The sequence below is a fragment of the Aptenodytes patagonicus genome, chromosome 21 (assembly GCF_965638725.1).
Source record: "Aptenodytes patagonicus chromosome 21, bAptPat1.pri.cur, whole genome shotgun sequence".
In the NCBI taxonomy this organism is placed as follows: domain Eukaryota; kingdom Metazoa; phylum Chordata; class Aves; order Sphenisciformes; family Spheniscidae; genus Aptenodytes; species Aptenodytes patagonicus.
Genome location: NC_134969.1, coordinates 4,308,445 through 4,327,458, shown reverse-complemented (window position 1 = coordinate 4,327,458; position 19,014 = coordinate 4,308,445). Strand labels below are relative to the sequence as shown.

Genomic DNA, 19,014 nt, shown 5'->3' with positions numbered 1-19,014 from the left:
CACTGGTACTGAGTAGTTGCTTAGCTGGGCTCAGGGATTCTCTATAGCAGCAGGACAGACAAACGGCCAGGGTCAATTTGCTTTCCACACACAGCTGCTCCCCAGACACTTCAATTGCACTTGCACCACAAGAGAAACAGGCTCAGTTATATGGTCCCCGGTGAAGCTAAACCAAAAGGCCTCGAGCCATTGCAGTGCTGGGACCGAGCCAGACTCATCTCGGCCAGGAGATCCTGCTACTGGGTTTCCTGTACGTGAACAACTCCTTCCCTTGGACAGCCCCCAGCTCCAGCGGGGCCCAGGCCCGCAGCCACGCCGAGCCCGCCTGCAACAGCCCCGAGCTGCCAGCCAGCCTCCCTCCCTCCCTCGGCAGCCTGCTGCAGCCGGGAGCTGGATGCTGCAACAGGACACCGTGTCATTGGAGAAGAGCGTAATCCCTTCGCTGCTTCTCTGCTGATCCCTGAGTAAAGCATCTTCCTCCCTCTCCCGCGGGCTGGGGCCGCGCTTTGCGGGCCCCTTTCCCCAGCACATTCTTCCTGTTTCAGCTGTGACAAGCTCCCACTTGACTCCCAGCTGACGACACTCCCACTTGTGCAAGGCAGCGCCTTCTGGCAGGTTCCCTTTCAGCAAACGCCCTGCACACGCTGCCACCCAGCCCTCGTTAAAGGCTCCCAGTAAAACCATTTATTTAAGTAGCAGTTTCCGCTTCCATTAAGATTTCAAAGGCGCAGCTGGCTGCGGAAGCGGGGCAGGATGCCCAGAGCACTTCCCGGACCCCTCCGACCAGAGCTGGACCCTGCACAACTCAAATACAGGAAGCACCACTCATGCAAACCGGCCGCTTCCACGGGCTCCCTGTGACCACTGACTCAGTCCCCACAGCTCCGAGTTAGTTTCCTCCTTTTTCCACCTATAGCAGATATAGGAGCGTACAGGGGACCCTCCTATAGGGCAGCCTTTTCCACTGCCCCTCTATGTCCTGGTCTCTAACCGACCAGGTAATCTTCGTGCCGGTGGTTTGTTTTTCGCTCACGTGTCTGGCTGAAGCTGTCCCTCCCCCGGGCTGCCGTTCTTACCAGGCAGAGGAGAAGAGTGCTTGAGAGAGGTACCTGTCACTACCGCGCTGTAGGATATTCAGACAGGTCCTGTGAGCCTTTGATTAGCGGCAGCAATCTAAGGTGTTAAGATCTTTGTGTCGGGCTGCAGCAGCGAGTACAACTGACTCAGCTTCTCTGAGCTGGAAATGACTCAGAATCATTACGTAGGGCGATGTTTAACCTGTAGTCAAAATAAAACCAAATTTAAAAGAAACCCACGGATACCGACGTGAAAGGTACAGTAACGTTTAATAGCATCTCGGAAGACAACACTGGTTATAAACTTGCTTTTTTGGCAGGAAAACAAAATGCACTTGGTCCAGGTTGCAAAAAAGCCAACTCAAAGAGGAAAGATAAGACAGCTGGAGCATCAGCTGTTCTGGAGCAGCCCTGAGCCATTAACGCTCACGAGGGAGCCCTGGCACCACATCACGGCGGAGGGCAGACGGAGCAGCGCGGGTCCCGCTTCTAGGCCCATCCATCCCCCCCAGGCAGCCTGCCGAGTGACACCGGCCTTCGCCCCCAGCCCCGGCCTTCTCCACAGTGGGTGGTCAGACCCCAGCTTTGTGCAGTATTTTTGCATTAAAACAAAACGAACAGAAATCAACTTAGTTGCCTTAATCTCTGCAGTTGAGATGAAGAAGGGAAAAAAAAAAAAATAAAGGAAGTGAGGCAGCAGGATTTACAATTTTAACAGCAACTGGGAGAAGTGGGAAGTAACATGCAACCCTAAGCCCTTCCCTCCTGAAGCAGAAGCTCTCCCTGCAGAGAGGGCCGACGGACGGCTGCACTTCGCACAGCCCCAGAGGCTTTGCTGTTTACAGAGGCACTGGAAGCTGCGGTGTGAGCCAGGCCCAGCGTTGTTCAAAGGCCATGCGCAGCGAGCATCGGACTTTCTTTGGATCCCTCTGAGATGATATCAGGGTTAGGCAGGAGGCAGCTGCAATGAGTAGTTTTGGTCATGGGTTTCCCTACGCTGGGATACAGGTCGCGGTGCCAGGACAGCGCTGACAACCTGGAAGTGAAGGTGGTCGGAGATGAGGGTGCTCAGGAATGCAGGTAGAGTCCAGGATGGGAGGGGAGCCCAGGGCTCAGGCCAGCTTCAGGAACTCCTGCAGAGTGTTTTGCTCCACCGCTTCCACAAAGAGCTCGTAATCCTGCAGGGAAAAGCCACACGGTCGCTCACAAGGCAAGAGCGAGCTGTACACTCCCGCCGGTCAGGCAGCACGGGGTCCCCTGAGCACACAGCACAAACTGGTTCACGACACGGGCGACAGTCACATGGAAGACGACAGGGTGAAGCCAGGACAGCCCCACACAGTGCAGCCCCGCTGCCCACCGTCACCCAGAGTCCCCCTGCCTGGGTCCCGCTTTTCACGAGCCACCGTGCTCCAAATGCCCGTTAACCCTGGCAGCGCCTTGTCCGTGCACCTCACGAGAAATGCCTTTTGAAAGGCGCCTCGACACCATTTGTAGCAAAAACAAGGGGATGGGATTATTGCCCACCACCCAACCTCCAGGGTGCTCATCCCCAGCGCAGAGCGTGAGCCTTACCCCGCAGTAGTGGTCTCCGTTGACGATCTGGGGTGGGATGGCTTTGGGGTTGCCTGCCTTCGCCCTCATCTCCTCCCGGAGAGCATTGTCCTGGGAGATATCCACCAGCTCGTACTTGATGTTTTTCCCATCGAGGATTCTGGTTACTTCGCTCTGTTGGGATTTGATCTGGAACCCGGGTGGGAAAGGCAGGTTACGGGGAACTGGAGAGGAGCCCGAAGGATGGGCACGCACCCCAGCGTGCCAGCCACGCTCAGCACAGTGCTCACAGAGCGACCGCTCCTTACGGGCCACGGTCCAGACCCCACCTGGCCACGGGGCTCGGCCCTGCGCTGGGGGGGGGACGGACGGGACACCCAGCACGGCGATTCGGGGGAAGAAGGGGACAGGGCAGCGTGAGCAGGGGAGGGGACACCTGGGATAGGGCGGGGGGGGGGGGGGGGGCTTCGCAGCCCCACGGGGAAGAGACGCCCACCCCAGGGAAGAGGGGCCCCGGGGCACCCAGCCCTGCCCCGCCGGGGCCCCGCCGCCGCCGTCGCTCACCTCCCGGGATCCGGTCACCGAGGTGCTGTAGACCTTGAGGGTGCTCATGCTGCGATCGCGGCCGCTCCCTGCGCTCAGCCCGGCGGAGGGAGGCTCGGAGGGAGGGAGCGGGCGGTCCCGCCGCCGCCCGGCATGTGACTGCGGGGACCAATGGGGCCGGCGGGCCCGGGCATGCGGCGTCGCCGGGGCCCGGCCCCGGGCAGCCACCGCCCCAGCGGGCAGCCCGACCCCCCCCCGCACGGGACCGCTTCTCACGAGTGGAGCGGAGCAGCTTTATTTTATACTCAAAATACTCGGTACAAAGAAGTGGGCGAGACGAAGGCTGGTGTAAATGCGCCCAACGCGAGGGGGGGGGGGGGGGACGGACACGACACGCAGCACCGGGCAGAGCGCAGGGAACCGGGCAGACACCCACTGCCCAAGGGGACAGGGAGAGAACGCGGGACGGGGTGGGAACGTGGTCCTGCCGCCCGTCTGGGGTGCTCTGTAAAGAAAGGCCCAAGATTTCTCCCGCGTGGAGAGCAGCAGGCACATGGGATCACCATCTTGGCCGGACGGGTCCTGTTTTGCAGGAGGATGACATGGGGGCATTCCTCTTCCCCACCTGGGCAGCCCAGCTGCTGGGACAGGGCCAGGCGCAAGGCTCCAAGCATCGGCCGAGACGGGGTTTCAGCTGCCATCCCATTTGCACAGCCAGCTCTGCAGGGGCAGAGGGCAAACGTGTCCCCGCACGACACCTGGGAACCAGCTCTCCTGCTGGGAACCAGCTCTCCTGCTCGCACCCCAGGAGCGTGCAAGGGAACAGGGATGGTGCTGAACAGCACCCTGCTAACCTGTGGGAGGGAGCAACTTTCACAGCTGGTGTTGCTCTGTACCCCAACGCCTAGAGACCTCCCAGCAGCCAGGACAAATGACTTCAAGAAATAGCCTTGGCCCACATTTAGCTCAGTACATGGCATCAGCAGCCTGGGAACAGAAACAGCCAGAAACGTAACACACCAGATGCGGAAAGAACAGGGCAGACAGCTGGCTGCCCGGCAGACGCTGCCGCGCTCTCTCCCCGTGCCGTGCAAGGGGTGGCTCGGGACAGCAAACTAACCAATTTGTTGCCACCATCAGCTGTGGCGGCCAAACGCTAAGAACAAAACAGATTTGGTCTTAAATTTTAAACACAAAGGAATAACAAAAGCATTTCTCCAAAACCTAGGGCTCGCAGCCCCAACATGAACCAAGAGCAACCAACCGGACAGAAGTTTCAGCAGTCTTTCCCCCCCCGTTACAGAACCAACTTCTGATCTTGCTCTTAACTCAAGCTGAAAACCGAAGTAGTTCCACCCTCAGCACCACAGCATTGTCACAAGCAAGCACTCAATGCTGTCAAGCTGCCTGTTAAGGTTAAGGAGGGTTGTGACAAAGTGAACCACATCCCATGCTGATTTATTTAGAAATCTCATTATTTAGCAGAAGAGCAGGGAGCTCCCGGAGAACGAGGGGCAGGGCTACAACAAAGCCCGAGCGGTCACTGCCTTGCAGGCATCAGGAAGAGCTCTCAGATCCAGCTGTACCGTCCTGCCACGTTAGGACCAGAATGGCTTTCTCCCTTATCAAGCAGCAAGCAGAGAGCCAAGCAGAGGTGTGTCTCCCCGCTGGCCTGCGGCAGGGTCCCCCGGGGGCGCAGAGGCTCTCTGCGGCTCTGGCAGGGGCTACAGACATTCGAGGCTCCCCAGGATTGTTTGCGATGGCTCTAAAGGCTGCTACAAGAAACGGCCGTTCCTCACCCTGCCAGCAGATGCATTAGGCACGAAGCAGCATGGGGACAGGAGGTTTCTCTAGCACATTAAGGCACTTCAGCATCAATCCACTTCCTCTGCAGTCTGAATCATACCCACACTCAGAGTGCGTTTTCGGGGGGGATAAAAGGCTTAAGGCTTCTGGGGTAACGGTGCCCAGGGGGAGCTTTTTCAGAGTCGTCTTTTAGTGTTGCTTTATTCCCCAACTCCTGTTGGCTACTGAAAGACTCCGGCTGCGTTTACCTGAGGAAAGCAGGTCCTGCTCCACGAATGGCTACACAAGCATCGAAGCCAGAACTGTGCACACAGCATCCGAGGAGCCTGTAGCACCTTGATGTAATCAGCAGTGGGATAACTGGCACACCTGCTTGCCTGTGAAGTCCACAGATATCCCCTGAACACTCTGATAATCCTCTGGTCTTATTAGTCACACAGGATCTGCTCAGAGAATTTATCAGAAAGACCAGGGCATACATTTCCTTTTAGCGATGATTTTAACCATCACATTTGCACGTTCAGCATTTGACATGCCTGGAAGGCAATTCAGAATTCATCTCCCAGCAGAGACTACACCAGCTCCAGCAAACACAACATAAACGCATTCCACAAGATCAAAGCTACTGCAAAGCCCGACACCGAAGCCCTGAACGATTCCAGTTAGCCAGTCAGCAGCTAAACACTTCTGGCAACAAACCCCCTGATTTCTCACGGATTGGATAAGTCACCCATCTTGTACCCGAGCGAAGGGATGGTAAAGTGCTGAATAGGTTTTGGGTTGTAGGAGCTCTAGACTCCTGAGGGTTTCAAGTCTTCATTTCCTGCCTTACTTTGGGGAGTGTTCTTTACTGGGTGATGCAGTTGTCTCCCATGTCCTGAGCATATCTGTCAGATATTGCCGTCCTTAAGTCCTCCACCTCTTTGTGAAGCTGTTTTACCTCCACCAGTTTCTTTGCAAGGCTATCAGGGCTCAGCAAGTCGTCCTTCTCCTTAGCAGAGTACTGCACAGCTGTGGAGTCAGAAAAGGGAGTTACCTCACATGCAATTCTGACCAAGGATCACACACATTTGCAAGTGAGCCAGAAAAACCAACGCACACTTGCAAAAGAGGTACTACTTAACATTCAGTTATTACAGCACACACCCTTAGAGCTAGCTAACCATAGAAAGAAGGTTCAGAATCCCAGGAAGATAAGAACCTTCCATGCTATATTACATGCGAGTTCTTTAATTCTGCCACAGCACAGGAACTGAAGGGTTTGCTCTGCCACCACTCCGCGTACTTACAGTGAATGCCTAGGAGCAGAGAGAGGTTGGGATCCTTGCCCTGAGCCCTCTGAGTGACAATGCTGTAGACAGACTGCAAATCCCGCAGACAACTGGCCAGCTCGCCGTGCAACTCCTGGGCGAGGCGGGCTGTCTCGGCAGGCAGCGGCTGGGTCGTTAGCTCTGCCTGCCGGAGTCGTTCCTGAAGGGTCAGGTTCTTCTCAATGAGATCCTGGTTCTGGACTGAAAGCTGAACAAACGGACACAGCGGGTTAGTGGTCACTTGGTACAGAACTAGCACACTTAGAGCAGCTTAACACAACCGCTCGACGATGATGGGAGCACCGAGGGCAGGAGGAGCTGGTTTACATCAAGCCCTCCAGACTCTCGCCAGATGAGCGTCAGTCCTACAGGGTGCGAGCATTCAGCTTTCCTGGCTCAGACAGGCAGTGCCCCATGACACTGCGCTGTCCCTGCCGAGGCACGACACAACAAGCTTCCAGGAGGTTGTGCAGCAGCCGCTCACCCCCAGCACTGGCCATCCCTTCCCTCAAGGGCTGCCATTGTGCTTGGCTTCCTTTAGGCTTCAGAGTGGGGCTCAGCCCTGCCCTTCAGCCAGGGCTGAAGTCGAGTTTGGACTCCTGCTTGCCACCTTGCTGCCCCCAGCTGGCAAGCTCAGCGTCCTCCACCACAAGCCGCAGCCCCAGCTGAAGTTCCCGAGGCAGAAACTTGCCTTTCTCCTGCTTTTGAACAGAGAAGAGCTCCTTTCAGGGCACTGACAGGGCAACTGACTGGCAGGAAGCGGGAGAGGTTGTGCTGCTGACTGCAAATTAAGGGCCTTGCTAAAAGACAATCCATTGTTCATTCAACTGCTATGCTCGGGCACTCTAAACGCTCCCGCTCTGACCTCTTTCACAGCGGTCCGGAGCTGCTGCAGCGCATTTTCTCTTCTCATTGCCTCCTCTTTCAGGGCTTGGCTTGTCCCCTCTTCCTGGGCCACCTGTTCTTCCAGGTTCTGGAACAGACCATGGGAAAGTAGTAAGTCTAACTCACTTCATAGCAGATTCTCAAGTTCTAGGTCCCTCCGCAGTCACCTCTCACCTTTACTTGCAAGGACAACTGCTCCATCTTCTTCTGCTGTTTGTCCACAATCTGGAATCAAAAGCAGAGGCATCAGAACTGTCCTGGTTTCGGCAGGGATAGAGTTAATTTCCTTTCTAGTAGCTGGTACAGTGTTTTGGATTTAGGATGAGAACAAAGTTGATAACGCACCAATGTTTTAGTTGTTTCTAAGCAGTGCTTACACTAGCCAAGGACTTTTTAGTTTCCCATGCTCTACCGACTGAGAAGGCTGGAGGTGCACAAGGAGCTGGGAGCGGGCACAGCCAAACTGGCCAAAGGGACATTCCATACCATGGGACGTCATGCTCAGTACATAAACTGGGGAAAGCTGGCCGGGAGGGGCCGCTGCTCGGGGACTGGCTGGGCATCGGTCGGCAGGTGGTGAGCAATTGCACTGTGCATCACTTGTTTTGTGTATTATCATATTATTATTATTATCATTTTATTTCAATTATTAAACTGTTTTTATCTCAACCCACGAGTTTTTTTCTCACTTGTGCTCTTCCAATTCTCTCCCCCATCCCACCGGGTGGGGGGGAGTGAGCGAGCAGCTGCGTGGTGCTCAGTTGCTGACTGAGATTAAACCACGACAAGAACTGACCACACAGACTCAGTAATACCACCAGGATTTCTCCTTCAGGAGGACAGCATCTCCTCTCCTTCTTTCCTGTCCACTTACTACTTTAATCACTGCCTCTGTTAGTAATGGACTCAGATTCCCTGATGAAAGGCACCTGATAAAAGGCACCATTAGAAGTATCAGCTAAAAACAGACTGGAGAAGTTGCATTCTTCTGGTTTTCCTTTCCCCTCTTCTTCATTCTGCAACTTCTCTCCAGTGTTACTGTAGCAGTGTGCGGTTATCACACCAAGAACAGCTTTTAAAACCCCTCAGTTTGGCATTCCAGGAACCACTGCTTCAGTGCAATTGTGACTGCCTATGACTGCAAAAGTCCTTGATTTCATTTTAGTGCCTGCTGTGACTCAGTGGAAGGAAAAATGTGTGATTCCCAGTTGGGACAGCCTGTTACCTTCCTGAGGCAGTCGCATTCTTTCTTCAGAGAGTCATTTTCTATTTTCTGTCTCTCCCCATCCTGGGCAGGGGGTCCTCGCTCTGCATTCTTTACACACTGCTGCATCTTGTCCTGCAGGCTGAAATTAGCAGAACACCATGGGAAAACCAGCTTTATTTGGGGTGTTTCCCTCACTAAACAATATAAGGCAGTGAAAGATTTTCATATCGGGTGTCAATGTTGCCCTGTTTGCATCCCAGCTTGTAAACTGCAAGGGCGGTGAAGGAAGGAGTCCCTCTCCCTGGACACAGCCCTGCCCACGATATTGCCACATCTGCAGAGACGCAACGATTGCGGATTACGTAGGTCCATTTTGCAAGGAGTTACGGTTGAGAGCAATAACCTGAGGACACAGACAAACCCATGTGACAAAACAAGGGCCCCCTTTCTTTCAGCCATCTGGTTCTGCTCCCACCCTCCGCTGTTGGCACGCAGAATTTGTACACGGTGTTTTGGTGAGCGCTCGCATAATCATCACAAATCCATGGTAACCTGGTTCTGACAGGTGGGACAGCAGCTGTGCTGAATCATTACTGTTCTGCTGCAGCGATTGTTTCAGTGCTAAGATGAAGCTTATTCTAATCCTCCAGATTTTTACCTGCGCACAGTGGAAAGAAGCTCCATTTCTTTGTGTTTTTGGGTTTCTAGCTGCATCTCTTGCTCCCTGAAAGCAGCCCGGACATCTCCAAGCTCTGTTTCCAGCGCCAGCACTGTTTCCTGCATAGCAGTACTCTTCAGTTCAGATTCCTTCAGCTGCAACAAAAGACCATCACAACACTCTAGAGACCTCCCAGGGGTTTCACCACACACACCATGTTTCAACTACATTCGCAAAGCAGATTTTTACTACGTATGTGGCAATTCTCAGCTATAGCTCAGAACATTCCTCCTCCAAAAAGGTCAGACCACGACTTTACTTGTGCAGGGGATTACCTGCAGTTGTAGAAAAGCCACCTGAGCAAGTACGTGAAGAGCTGCCATCACAACTCAGAGGAGGTTTTACCTTCTGACTCTGTTTCTGGTGGTCCTCAAGGGTTGGTAGATCAGCCAGGTATCGTTCCAGGGTCTCAATTCTCTGTTGTCTCTCCCTGTTTTGTTCAGATTCCTTCTGGCATTTCTTTTTAAGATTATTAATGTGTTTGTCTCTTCCCTTTACCTGCAGGGACAGTTATATACAAGTTTAGTTTATATAATTTCTTGTCCATTCTTCAGTCCTCTGTAAGCCCACTCATTTACCTTTTTGTACAGCACAACACCAAAATACAAGATCACTAACTCAGCAGCATTTCTGCTCACTCAGCTAAAGACAGGCTGCTTCTCCGGTTAAAAGAAGAGATACCGAAATCCTTCTAACTGCAGGAGGAAGGGCTTTTGCTTATAAACCAAAGAATTCTACAAGGAGATCAGAAAATACCTACAATAACACATTGCCACAGAAAACTTTCACCTACGCACTACACATTGACTTTTAGCTTCTAGAAGAAAAAAGACTTTCCCAGCTCTAGAGCAATAGGATCATACCCTTTCTTCCTGTTTCTTTAACTCCTCTGCATGTTTCTGCATAGTTTCCTTCAGCGACTCCCGGATCAGCTTTGCATCCACCTCTGCAGCAGCCAGTTTTCTCTCCAGTTCAATCTTCTCCTTACTGAGGGATTCAGTCTTCTCTGTGAACTGTGCTCGAAGAAACGTGTTCTCCCGCTGCAGCTCCTGCAAACAGAGACAGCCTGTGAATTCTGTCTGTCAGGGCTAACAGTTAGTTACAAACTGGCACTAAGCAGCCGCGCTGTCTCAGAGCTGTGTTCTCAGCCCTCCTAATTCCCAAACATCATTCAGCCCATCTTATACGCTGCAGTATCTGAAATAGCACTTGTCAGTGCTGTCAGGTGTCTGCATCACTAGCACAGCTTCTAGACAAACCATAGTACTTCAGGGCTTGAAATCTCAAGTCACAGAAGATCTCAGAGATGACAGGTAATGGGGACCCCATACAAAGGATAGCGTTACTCTGCATAGCCCTCCTACTCAGGAAACACCTAATGAGAAGTCGTAGGACCGTTGGATTCAATACATATTTCTGACACCCTGTCGCGCCCAATTACCTGCATTCTCAACATGTAGACATCTCCGTAGGGTGCTGGACAGCCAAGCAGGGCACTGTGAACCTGCAGTTCACTTTCACGGACCTTCTGCTCCAACTGGGATATGTGTTGTCTTTGTCTGTAAAAAAAAAAAACCAGGTAACACGCTGTTCACAAACATACAGTAGAGAGCAATACAACATGAACAGTGCCACCACAACTCTAACGCTCCGTACAGTGACAAGCAGAACAGAAAGACAACTCTGCAACTCAGAACTGACCTGCAGAGAAATAATCTGAGATGTCCATTCTGACTTTTTTTTTTTCTTTCTACAATTGGTATTAACTTTTCTTCCCTCCCCTCCCTTCAAAGCCTCCCCCTCAGCAATGATTATATACAAAACACACAAGCCTTACATGCTTTGGAGGATCAAGCTTGGCTGGGGAGCTTATGAGTAAAATGAACAGAAAGAGGACTCAAAATGAGCAAGCAGAAAAAGTATTTACAGTCCAAATGCTGAAGGTAGTTTTCACGAGGACTTACTTTTTCGAAAAGCTTATGGACCACTAGCGTTAGGTATGAGAAATATTGTTTGCCAGCCCAAACTCACAAAGAACAAATTTAAAATAAAGATCTCGAAGAGCTCCCAGAAAGTTCTCAAGCAAAAAGGCAGTAGTTTTGACGTTCCAGATAATCCTGATGCAAACAGAAATCTTTATCCCTTACAAAACACAGAAAACCATAATGAAAATTGATTTATTTGAACCCTTCAGGATCACCATCCTACTTCCAAGAGGAAGGGGAGGAGAGCTGTTCTCAAAGGTCATTATGTTGTTCTTTGCAATAAGAAGTGCTCAATCGGGTAAAAGGGATTCAGATATGAGCTTTCCTTGGTAATTTCAAACCCCCCCCCCTTTCCAAAAGGAAATGCACTGGTGTCCTTAAACCACATGTTAGTATCAAACTCTCACCTGTCAATGAGAAGCTCTTTCTCCTTGAGTAGGTTTTCATTGGAGTTCAGGATATTGATCCACTGGGCTGGATCAGGTGTAGGCAGCGAAGGAGAATACATCGAGGGATGGTGGCAGGCGCCTCCATTTTGTAACTGGAAGAGGAGACAAAACAAGGAGGGAGAAGTTTGTGCTCCACAGAGGTAATTACAACATCGCTAGAGCTATTTTGCACACTGTGTGCTCATCTGCATGCCAGGACATAGCTATTTCAGTCTCTGTTGATGTCCAAGAACAAGTAACTTTGCCCAAGCACAACTGGAGATTAACAAATAATTTTAGATCACTGTGCTAGCTCACTGGAAACAATTTGTCTCCATTAGGATACAGCTGGTGGGAGGTGACAAACTGTTTCCATCTAATAAACTGCAGTTAGTTTTATGCATCTTTTCAGAAGAAGTCTGTTTCCTAACTCTAGATACAGAATACAATTATTCTAGAAACTGTTAAGAACTTCTTGGCGTGCTTTTTCTTTGCAGTTTCTAGCAGACAGGATATTTCACCTCTTGATCTGAACTGTTGTGCAGTGCTGTAACATAATACAGGGCCACTCTACATAAGCAGCATGTCAAATGATACCTGTGACACCACGTGTTGTAAAAACAGATCATTAAGAGTGTAAGATCATTTCGGTGTAAGACAGGGAGAAGCATGAGACATTTTCCCCCCTGCTTCATAAGTCTGGGACAACGGTTCGCGACTAAAGAGACAGGAAGGGTTTCAAACTCTCATGTTCACACAAGCAGCTCCCTACCTGCATTTGCTCTATTTGCAATCGCACTTTCTCCAGCTGTTGTTTCCAAGCACCAAGCTCGCAGACCCTCTCGTGTGGATGCAGTGTGCAGGCTTCTTGCATCCATGCTCGAGATGAAGGAGTTACAGGTTTTGAAAAGAAATTGTTGGCCTGGAGTCCCGTTGGCATCAGTCTGCTCCCGCTTGGCCACGTTCCGTCCTGGGGCTCACAGGCTCCGTTACTCCCTGCCACTTGCTTACTCTCTGGCAGCACCTTATAATGGTCCTTTCCTGCCTCAGCTGCCCCAGAGTTTGGATTGAACTTCTGGAACCTGTGGAGAGGGTCAGTGCACAAACTATCCAGGAAGAGAGACTGGTTAAGGGTGCGCTCAATGGCGGGGGTGTCAAACTTCCAAGTATCTTCCGTTCTCATGTGATCAGAAACAGGATGCCAGGATTGCTCAAAACCATTTTCCTCCCCTGAAGTCCTGTAGAGACGCAAGAGATCCCTGGGTGGCACCTGAGACGACTTCCCGGCATTAAAGTCTCCATTTCTCACGAGCCCTGCGTGTTCAGAAGCAGATCCTGGCATAGCAGTTTTTGAAGTACTCTGCGAACAGCTCTGGTCTCCTGCAGAGCACAGCTTGGAGGGCGAGGCACCCAGCGTAGAAGGCATAACATGGGCTGTTGGGATGGTCACTTGGGTTTTGATAGGCTGGAATGAGGAACCGTTACTGGAATTGCAAAAGTCTAGGGAAAGAAGAAGAGTGATGCTCTAATTACAACCCTGAAAATATTCTGACACGAACAGCCACTCCTCTGCCGAGCTTTCTGAAAGATTTTTAAAAACCGATTCTTTTCCCCCCTGAACATGTCCTCCCTAAGCAGCAGCAGCAAGACTAAGGCACACCTATGTTCCCTCTCACTACAAGTTTCAGGAGCCTGCTGACATTTTCCTACCACCGTAAACCACAGGGAGAATCCAAGTCTAGTCCAGTACACATTTTTAATCCCTTGTTTTTAAGCTACTCTAGTATAATCTTAAATCAATAAGGTTATCTTTCTAGAGGTTTAGAAATCAAGTCCTTTAAATTGAATAAAAAGGCTGAAACTTACTCAGCTGAACACTGAGACCTTGATTCTGTTCTGCCCGTCCCACAGCTCAGCGACTCTGAACCGTAACCAAAGCTAACTGGAGCCTTCACTAAGCCCATGATGAGCTTCAAACATAGCTGGACACCAGATCACCAAGCAGTTGACCTTCGAACTCCTCCAGGACGCTGCAGCAAAAGAGCTTTTTCTAGAGGCTAGGGTAATGGCTCTCGCCTTATTGCCACAGGAAATGATAGAGTTCAGCGCATGCACCCCAACGTGAGCCCGTCCTGTCAGACGGGCACCAAACCTGGCTGCATGGAAATACAGGGTTATTCTTAGCAACTCTCAGATTTCAATACAGCAACAGCAAGAGCTGAGAAAGGCAAACAGCAAAGTGCCTGTTCCCACTCCTCCTCGCGATACATTGTGTATCACAGTAATTCCAGGTTTCTCCCAGATACACAAACTTGTTTTCTTCATTGGTTTGGCTGAAGGCCCATCCCCACATGATGTTTCTTTATCCAACATCAGGACTGCAAGGTCACTCTTCCACCTGTTTGTAACCTCAAAGCGTTGTTACAAGAAAGAATAAAAGGTTACATGCGACGGAAACCAGATTCTGCAAAGAAGGTCAAACTGCAGAAAAACTATCACAATAAAGCCACAAGACCCTCTCCTCAAAAACGAGCAGAAGGGGGAGAAAATCCCTTACACATTACTTGGCTGTGCCTAGGAACTCCAGAGAACACCATGCTACCAAGCAGTTGCAAGCACGTTCACCTTGGCAAACGGAGAAGAGACAGTACAATCTCCTTTTACAGCCCCTAAATTTATATCCCAGTATCACTGTCAGGAAACTCGAGTTCTCTGACCAGCACGCCACGTGCGGATGCTGCAATCGGTTCCTTGAGTGTGCCAAGGGTCGTCCACAACAACATTTCTGAGTAACGTACTGACCTGAGAGTCAGCGTGCTTCAGCTAGCTGTCAGTGCCGCAGTTCAGCCTCAGCTCTTACAAAACAAGGCTACAACATCACAAACGTTCAGAAGGGCAATTTCCAAAAGGGCCATCATTATCTCCCCTGCCCTCAGCGTGCAACTGGATGCTTTATTATCCTGAGAGAGGCCAGATGGGACACTTAAACATGTGCTCTAGTAATATTTCTAGCAATATTTCCACAAGCCAGACTTTCTAAAAAGCCTTCCTTTCAATTCACACATTATTAAGATCTATGGCTCATTCAAAAGGCTCAAAGGCAGCTTGTGAAACACATGAACGTGCAAAGTGCATTGTTTTAAAGAACAGCACAAACTTCCTCGCTGCTGAAAGAAGAATCAGTGAATCAATAGTGGTTTATGTCACTTTCAGGGATGAAGATGAAAATACAGGTGGGAAAGGATTGCTGGGACAAGCAATTTCACAGAGCGTGCCCCGGCTGAGGGCAAGGCTGCAGCATTCTTCAGTGAGAAGCACACAGCTCTACACTGAGGAGACTTACGCACAAAGGCACACTGATCTGAAGTCTCTATAGAGGCACCTACAAATTATTTCTTAAAAAAAAAAATTATTGCACAGCAGACTTGCTGATAAATCACTTGTTGGTCAATATGAACCAGCAAGTCACCAAGGTGGCTCTTTTAGTCAGTTAAAAAGGCTTACTACAGTTAGAAGGTAACCAAACCAGCTTAGAGAAACAGCAAGCCCTTTAATCACTTGTGTATATCTCAGGCAGCATATCTGCGTACTGAGGCACTGGTTTTGAAATAGTCTCCAATCATCATTACAGATTCTGCCCTCCCCAAGTTTTACATTCTAGGGCTCAGTAATATGGGGCTATTTAATGCTTGTCGGTCTTCTAAGAAAACTTAAAGTCTTCGGTTGTTACTGCGTGATCCCATGCTGACCATCACCTTCTGTGCTGTCTGAGCAGGAGGTCCCAATGCCCCCGTCCCCACTGTCCGCCACGCTTGAACAGCGACTGACACGGCTCTGGAACTTCACTGACAACATAGGTGTTTTCCAGTCAGTCTCCAAGAAATTACTCTTCTGACTGGTGCTGGGATCTGGAGAGAAAAAGCCAGGGATATTTATGTTTTAGTCAACAGACTGAAAAGCCTTTTAATACACCTAATTAAGCCATATCTAATTACCCGTGCTACCAAAACCCAAACTGATCCTTGCTTGACTCCCCGTGTTGTTGCTAAAGAAATCTCTTTTGCAAAAGGAAATGGCAGCAAGCACAGGGAAATCAAATAATATCAACAGGAGATTGAAAATCAATCTCGTTACGGAAGTTGGAATGCAAAAGCAGTAAATTATATTCCCATTGATAAATTTGGTGATGTTACACCCAGCTGACGCTCTCGAACTAAAAAGAGCAGCAGCAATGTTGGCACACAGCGATACTGGTAAAGACACATTTTTGCATTAACCGTTAAGAACTCTTCCCGTTTTATCAGTTATCACTCAAGAGAGAGGTTCATTATCAAATGATTCTCTACCCTTGCATACCCATGCGATTGTTTTATTTTGCAGGAGTAAGACATTGGTTTTTTTAATAAAAAGCTTTTGGCAAAGAACTCTTCTCAGGGCCACACGTCTCCTCAGAGGAACTGAAACAGGATCCGACAGCAGCAGGGCGTTAAAGAAAGGACCGTCCTTACCCGATGGATTGTTCTGCTGGAGCCTCAGGTCTGGATGCTTCTCAAGAGCAGCCATCTTATCTATCCAGTGAACTACAGGGCAAGAAATAAAAGTCATATTTTAAATCAGCATGAACCAAACCCTGTTTCCACTAACCAAGCGAAGGGTACATACACATCAGCTACTCTTCATTCAGACTAACACAGTATTTCATATTTAATTAGCATCTCCTCCCAAGGGTATCTCTGTTTCATCCCTGCAGCAACAGAGGCAATACTTAAAAAACCCTTGCAGTTATTGTAGGTTTTCTTCATGCATGAGAAATGAGGAGAGTTCCTGTTTGCAACATTCTCCAGGTATGCAGCAGTTCAGCAGCGCCTTTCAACTGGGGCATGTGTTATCCCCATCGTAGTTATTTATAGAGCATCAGTCACCATGGTACCTCCACGCTGGCTTTATGTCTATAGAGACTAAAAATTTCCCTTTCAAAGTCTTAATTCTAAACCAGTTCATTTCTGCCCTCTGTAGAGGTCACTGAGCAACTACACGCAGAAATGCAGGCATTCAAAACTTGGCGTTGCTGTTCCATAAATGGCAATCATTATCTATCCAGAGCTTTGATTTAATTTATCTGTTTATCTGAGTACATCAGACAGTGAATTTCCTGCCTCTGATGATGCAAGCATGATTTACAGCTCTCTGGCTTCAGTGTGGAAATTCAAGACCTCTCTCTACTCTACCAGTCAAATACTAAACCCTCGATTACCAGCTCTTACAGATGGTTGCTGAACTGACTCAAAGAGCTCACAGGAACTGTTAGTTCTTAGAAAACATACATATACGGATTTTACAACATAGGAAGACATTGGGAATACAATAGGATAACGAACCAGAGGCAGCATTTCACTCAGCGAAGAAATAAAACACTTCTAGCGAAATGCAGTGCTTATTACGTTTAATTTAGGTATGTTTCTGAAATTCCTGAGTTTAAATCTCAGTCTCCAGCACTACAGTCAGTTATAACAGGGAAATTCAAGCATGGGCTTTTAAAATAAGACAGACAAAGCAACCAAAGCATTCCCACCTCACCCAGCACCACCCTCTCACAAACACACACGCACCCCGGAGAGCACCCACGCCATCCTACAAACCACCCCCCCTTCCAGCAGCGGGCACAGGGCAGACCCTGCAAGAGGGGTCACGAAGGGGGGGGGAAGCAGCATTTGACCCGATGGAGGGGGAAGAGCTCGGCGGGTACGCGGAGCGGCGTGAAGCCAGGGTGCGGGAGGGGAGCCCTTCGCCCCCCCCCCACCCCCGAAGGGGATGGGGAGAACAGCGATTTGGGTGGAGGCAGAGGGGAAGAGGGGAAGGCGGTTGATCCCGGAGGGAGTGGAGGGGCCCAACCGCCTGGAAGGCGCAGCCTGACCCCGAGGGGCCGGTCCCTGAGGGGCGGGGGGCCGGTCCCCGAGGGGAGAGGGGGCAGCCGAGCTGCCCGGGACGGAGGAGGAGGAGGAGAGATGGTTTCACCGAGGGGTGAAGCACAGGGAGGGGTGCTGCCCCACGCCGGAGCCCGCCCCGTGAGGCCCGAGGCCCGGCGGCGGGACGGCTCCCGGGCGGGCCCGACCCCCTCACCTGGCTCCGCCGCGGCGCTCGCGCTGCCTCGCGCGCCGCGACCGTTACAGCCGCGAGGGTGGGGGGAGTGGCAGGGGAAAAGGGGCAGGGTCCCGCCCGCCCTTCCCTGCCCCGCAGCCTATCGAGCGCGCCGGCCCCTCCTCCGCCCCTCACTCATTGGCTCGCCCGAACGCTGATCCCCGCCCCGCAGCTTCCCGGAGGGAGCGACGGCTTCTGGCGGAGGAAAACTGTGCGCAGTCGTCACCCGTAGGGCGGGGCCTGAAAGAGCGGCACCGGCCGCTTAACCCTGCGCCTGCGCAGTGCCGACCGCGGCGGCGCCGGGCGGTGTGTGAGGGAGGGACGGAGGGCGGGCGGCGGGGCCCGGCCCGGCCCGGCGCGGCCCAGGGTCGTATAGGGCAGCGGGGCCTGCCCTGCCCGCTCTCCAGGCTGCCCCAGCCCCACCGTTGACCCCACATTCCCTCACCGCCCAGGCTCCACCGCCCCCTCGGGGCCCCCCCAACCAGCCCAGGCCCCAGGCTGAGGGGGGAGGCCGGGTCAGCCGCCCCCAGCCTCAGCCCCTTCGCGCCCCTCTCGGCCGGGGAAGTCAGCGCTGCCCCTGGGTGCCGGCAGCAGAGAGGCCGTGGCGCTGGGCCCTTCGTTAATGCCCGGCCACGTCGGGGCTCCTCACGTGTGGCACGGGGTCACCTTCCTTCCCCGGCTCCACAGGCAGGGCCAGCCCCAGCTGGAGCAGCGGCACCGCCTCAGCAGCGAGGCCTCACCGGCGATGGGGCCCCTCTCCCTGGTGTGGGGTCTGGCGCTGGCCCCCATGGGCTGGGTGCTGCTGCTGGCGGCCACGGCCACCCCGCGGTGGCGGGAGCTGTCCGGGTGGCCCGGCTACCCCCGTGACCTCTCCTTCAGCGATGGCCTCTGGGAGAGCTGCGTGGAGGCGCTCGCCCAGCTGGGCTCAGCCTGTCGCGCCCTCCCGGAGGACACGACCCATTTCTGGCCCATGCGGGTGCTGAGAGCGGCCACCGTGGGCTCGCTGCTGCTGGGGGCCCTGGCGTACACCCTGGCCATGCTAGGGGCACGGTGGTGGGCCCCCCCGCCACGGCCCAACCTGGTGGCCACTGCCGGGCTCCTGCTGATGCTGGCGGGTGCCATGTACCTGGGTGCCACTTCCTACATGGCTCATCGGGTGCTGCAGGACTTGGCCAGCCCGCAGACCCTCCCGGCAGACCGCTTCCACCTGGGGACGTGTCTCTACCTGGGCTGGAGCAGCGGAGTGGCAGAGGTGCTGGCTGGCGTCTGCCTGGCCACCAGCTTCTGCAGGAAGAGGGAGTTTGTTGGGGGGCCAGCCGCTGCCCCTTACGAGGTGGATTATTGAGGTGCTGGGACGGACTGGT

At 52.1% G+C, this 19,014-nt stretch overlaps 4 protein-coding genes across 7 annotated transcripts; 1 reads left to right on the top strand and 3 right to left on the bottom strand.

Moving 5' to 3' along the window:
• Positions 1–1,327: 1,327 nt before the first annotated feature.
• On the bottom strand, positions 1,328–3,389 carry SH3BGRL3 (SH3 domain binding glutamate rich protein like 3). The gene is given in 4 exon segments (XM_076357509.1): positions 1,328–2,254; positions 2,652–2,819; positions 3,195–3,304; positions 3,307–3,389. Coding segments are annotated over 4 exon segments (405 nt in total). The 5' UTR covers positions 3,368–3,389; the 3' UTR covers positions 1,328–2,188.
• A 63-nt stretch (positions 3,390–3,452) lies between these two features.
• Positions 3,453–5,460, bottom strand: LOC143169825 (uncharacterized). The gene is made up of 2 exons (XM_076357508.1): positions 5,228–5,460; positions 3,453–4,160 (listed from the first exon to the last, which is right to left on the bottom strand). The coding sequence occupies exons 1-2, from the start codon at positions 5,458–5,460 to the stop codon at positions 3,479–3,481; spliced, it is 915 nt and encodes a 304-aa protein (XP_076213623.1). The 3' UTR covers positions 3,453–3,478.
• On the bottom strand, positions 3,453–17,680 carry CEP85 (centrosomal protein 85). 4 transcript variants are annotated; one of them, XM_076357505.1, is made up of 14 exons: positions 17,633–17,680; positions 16,021–16,092; positions 15,268–15,420; positions 12,285–13,012; positions 11,492–11,625; positions 10,541–10,658; positions 9,963–10,148; positions 9,445–9,597; positions 9,040–9,194; positions 8,400–8,520; positions 7,349–7,399; positions 7,155–7,262; positions 6,269–6,497; positions 3,453–5,990 (listed from the first exon to the last, which is right to left on the bottom strand). In XM_076357505.1, exons 2-14 carry the CDS (start codon positions 16,073–16,075, stop codon positions 5,827–5,829), a joined length of 2,355 nt encoding a protein of 784 aa, XP_076213620.1. In that variant the 5' UTR covers positions 16,076–16,092; positions 17,633–17,680; the 3' UTR covers positions 3,453–5,826. The 4 variants fall into 4 exon arrangements, with proteins under 4 accessions (XP_076213620.1, XP_076213619.1, XP_076213621.1 ...); XM_076357504.1 differs by lacking the exon at positions 17,633–17,680 and adding an exon at positions 16,175–16,275; XM_076357506.1 differs by lacking the exons at positions 15,268–15,420; positions 16,021–16,092; positions 17,633–17,680 and adding an exon at positions 14,070–14,118.
• A 715-nt stretch (positions 17,681–18,395) lies between these two features.
• LOC143169885 (claudin-3-like) lies at positions 18,396–18,995 on the top strand. The gene has a single exon (XM_076357667.1). The coding sequence runs from the start codon at positions 18,396–18,398 to the stop codon at positions 18,993–18,995; it is 600 nt and encodes a 199-aa protein (XP_076213782.1).
• Positions 18,996–19,014: the final 19 nt, after the last annotated feature.

What these genes read in the sequence shown, in the direction of transcription:
- LOC143169825 (XM_076357508.1), bottom strand. Translation starts at nt 5,460, where the DNA reads ATGTATGCCCTGGTCTTTCTGATAAATTCTCTGAGCAGATCCTGTGTG. An exon ending in GCAGGACCTGCTTTCCTCAG is followed by an intron (nt 4,161 to 5,227) that starts GTAAACGCAGCC and finishes TTCTGTTCCCAG; the next exon opens with GCTGCTGATGCCATGTACTG.
- LOC143169885 (XM_076357667.1), top strand. Translation starts at nt 18,396, where the DNA reads ATGGGGCCCCTCTCCCTGGTGTGGGGTCTGGCGCTGGCCCCCATGGGC.
- CEP85 (XM_076357504.1), bottom strand. An exon ending in CTGCTCAGACAGCACAGAAG is followed by an intron (nt 13,013 to 15,267) that starts GTGATGGTCAGC and finishes TTCTTTCCCTAG; the next exon opens with ACTTTTGCAATTCCAGTAAC. An exon ending in AAAGAGCTTCTCATTGACAG is followed by an intron (nt 10,659 to 11,491) that starts GTGAGAGTTTGA and finishes TTTTTTTTACAG; the next exon opens with ACAAAGACAACACATATCCC.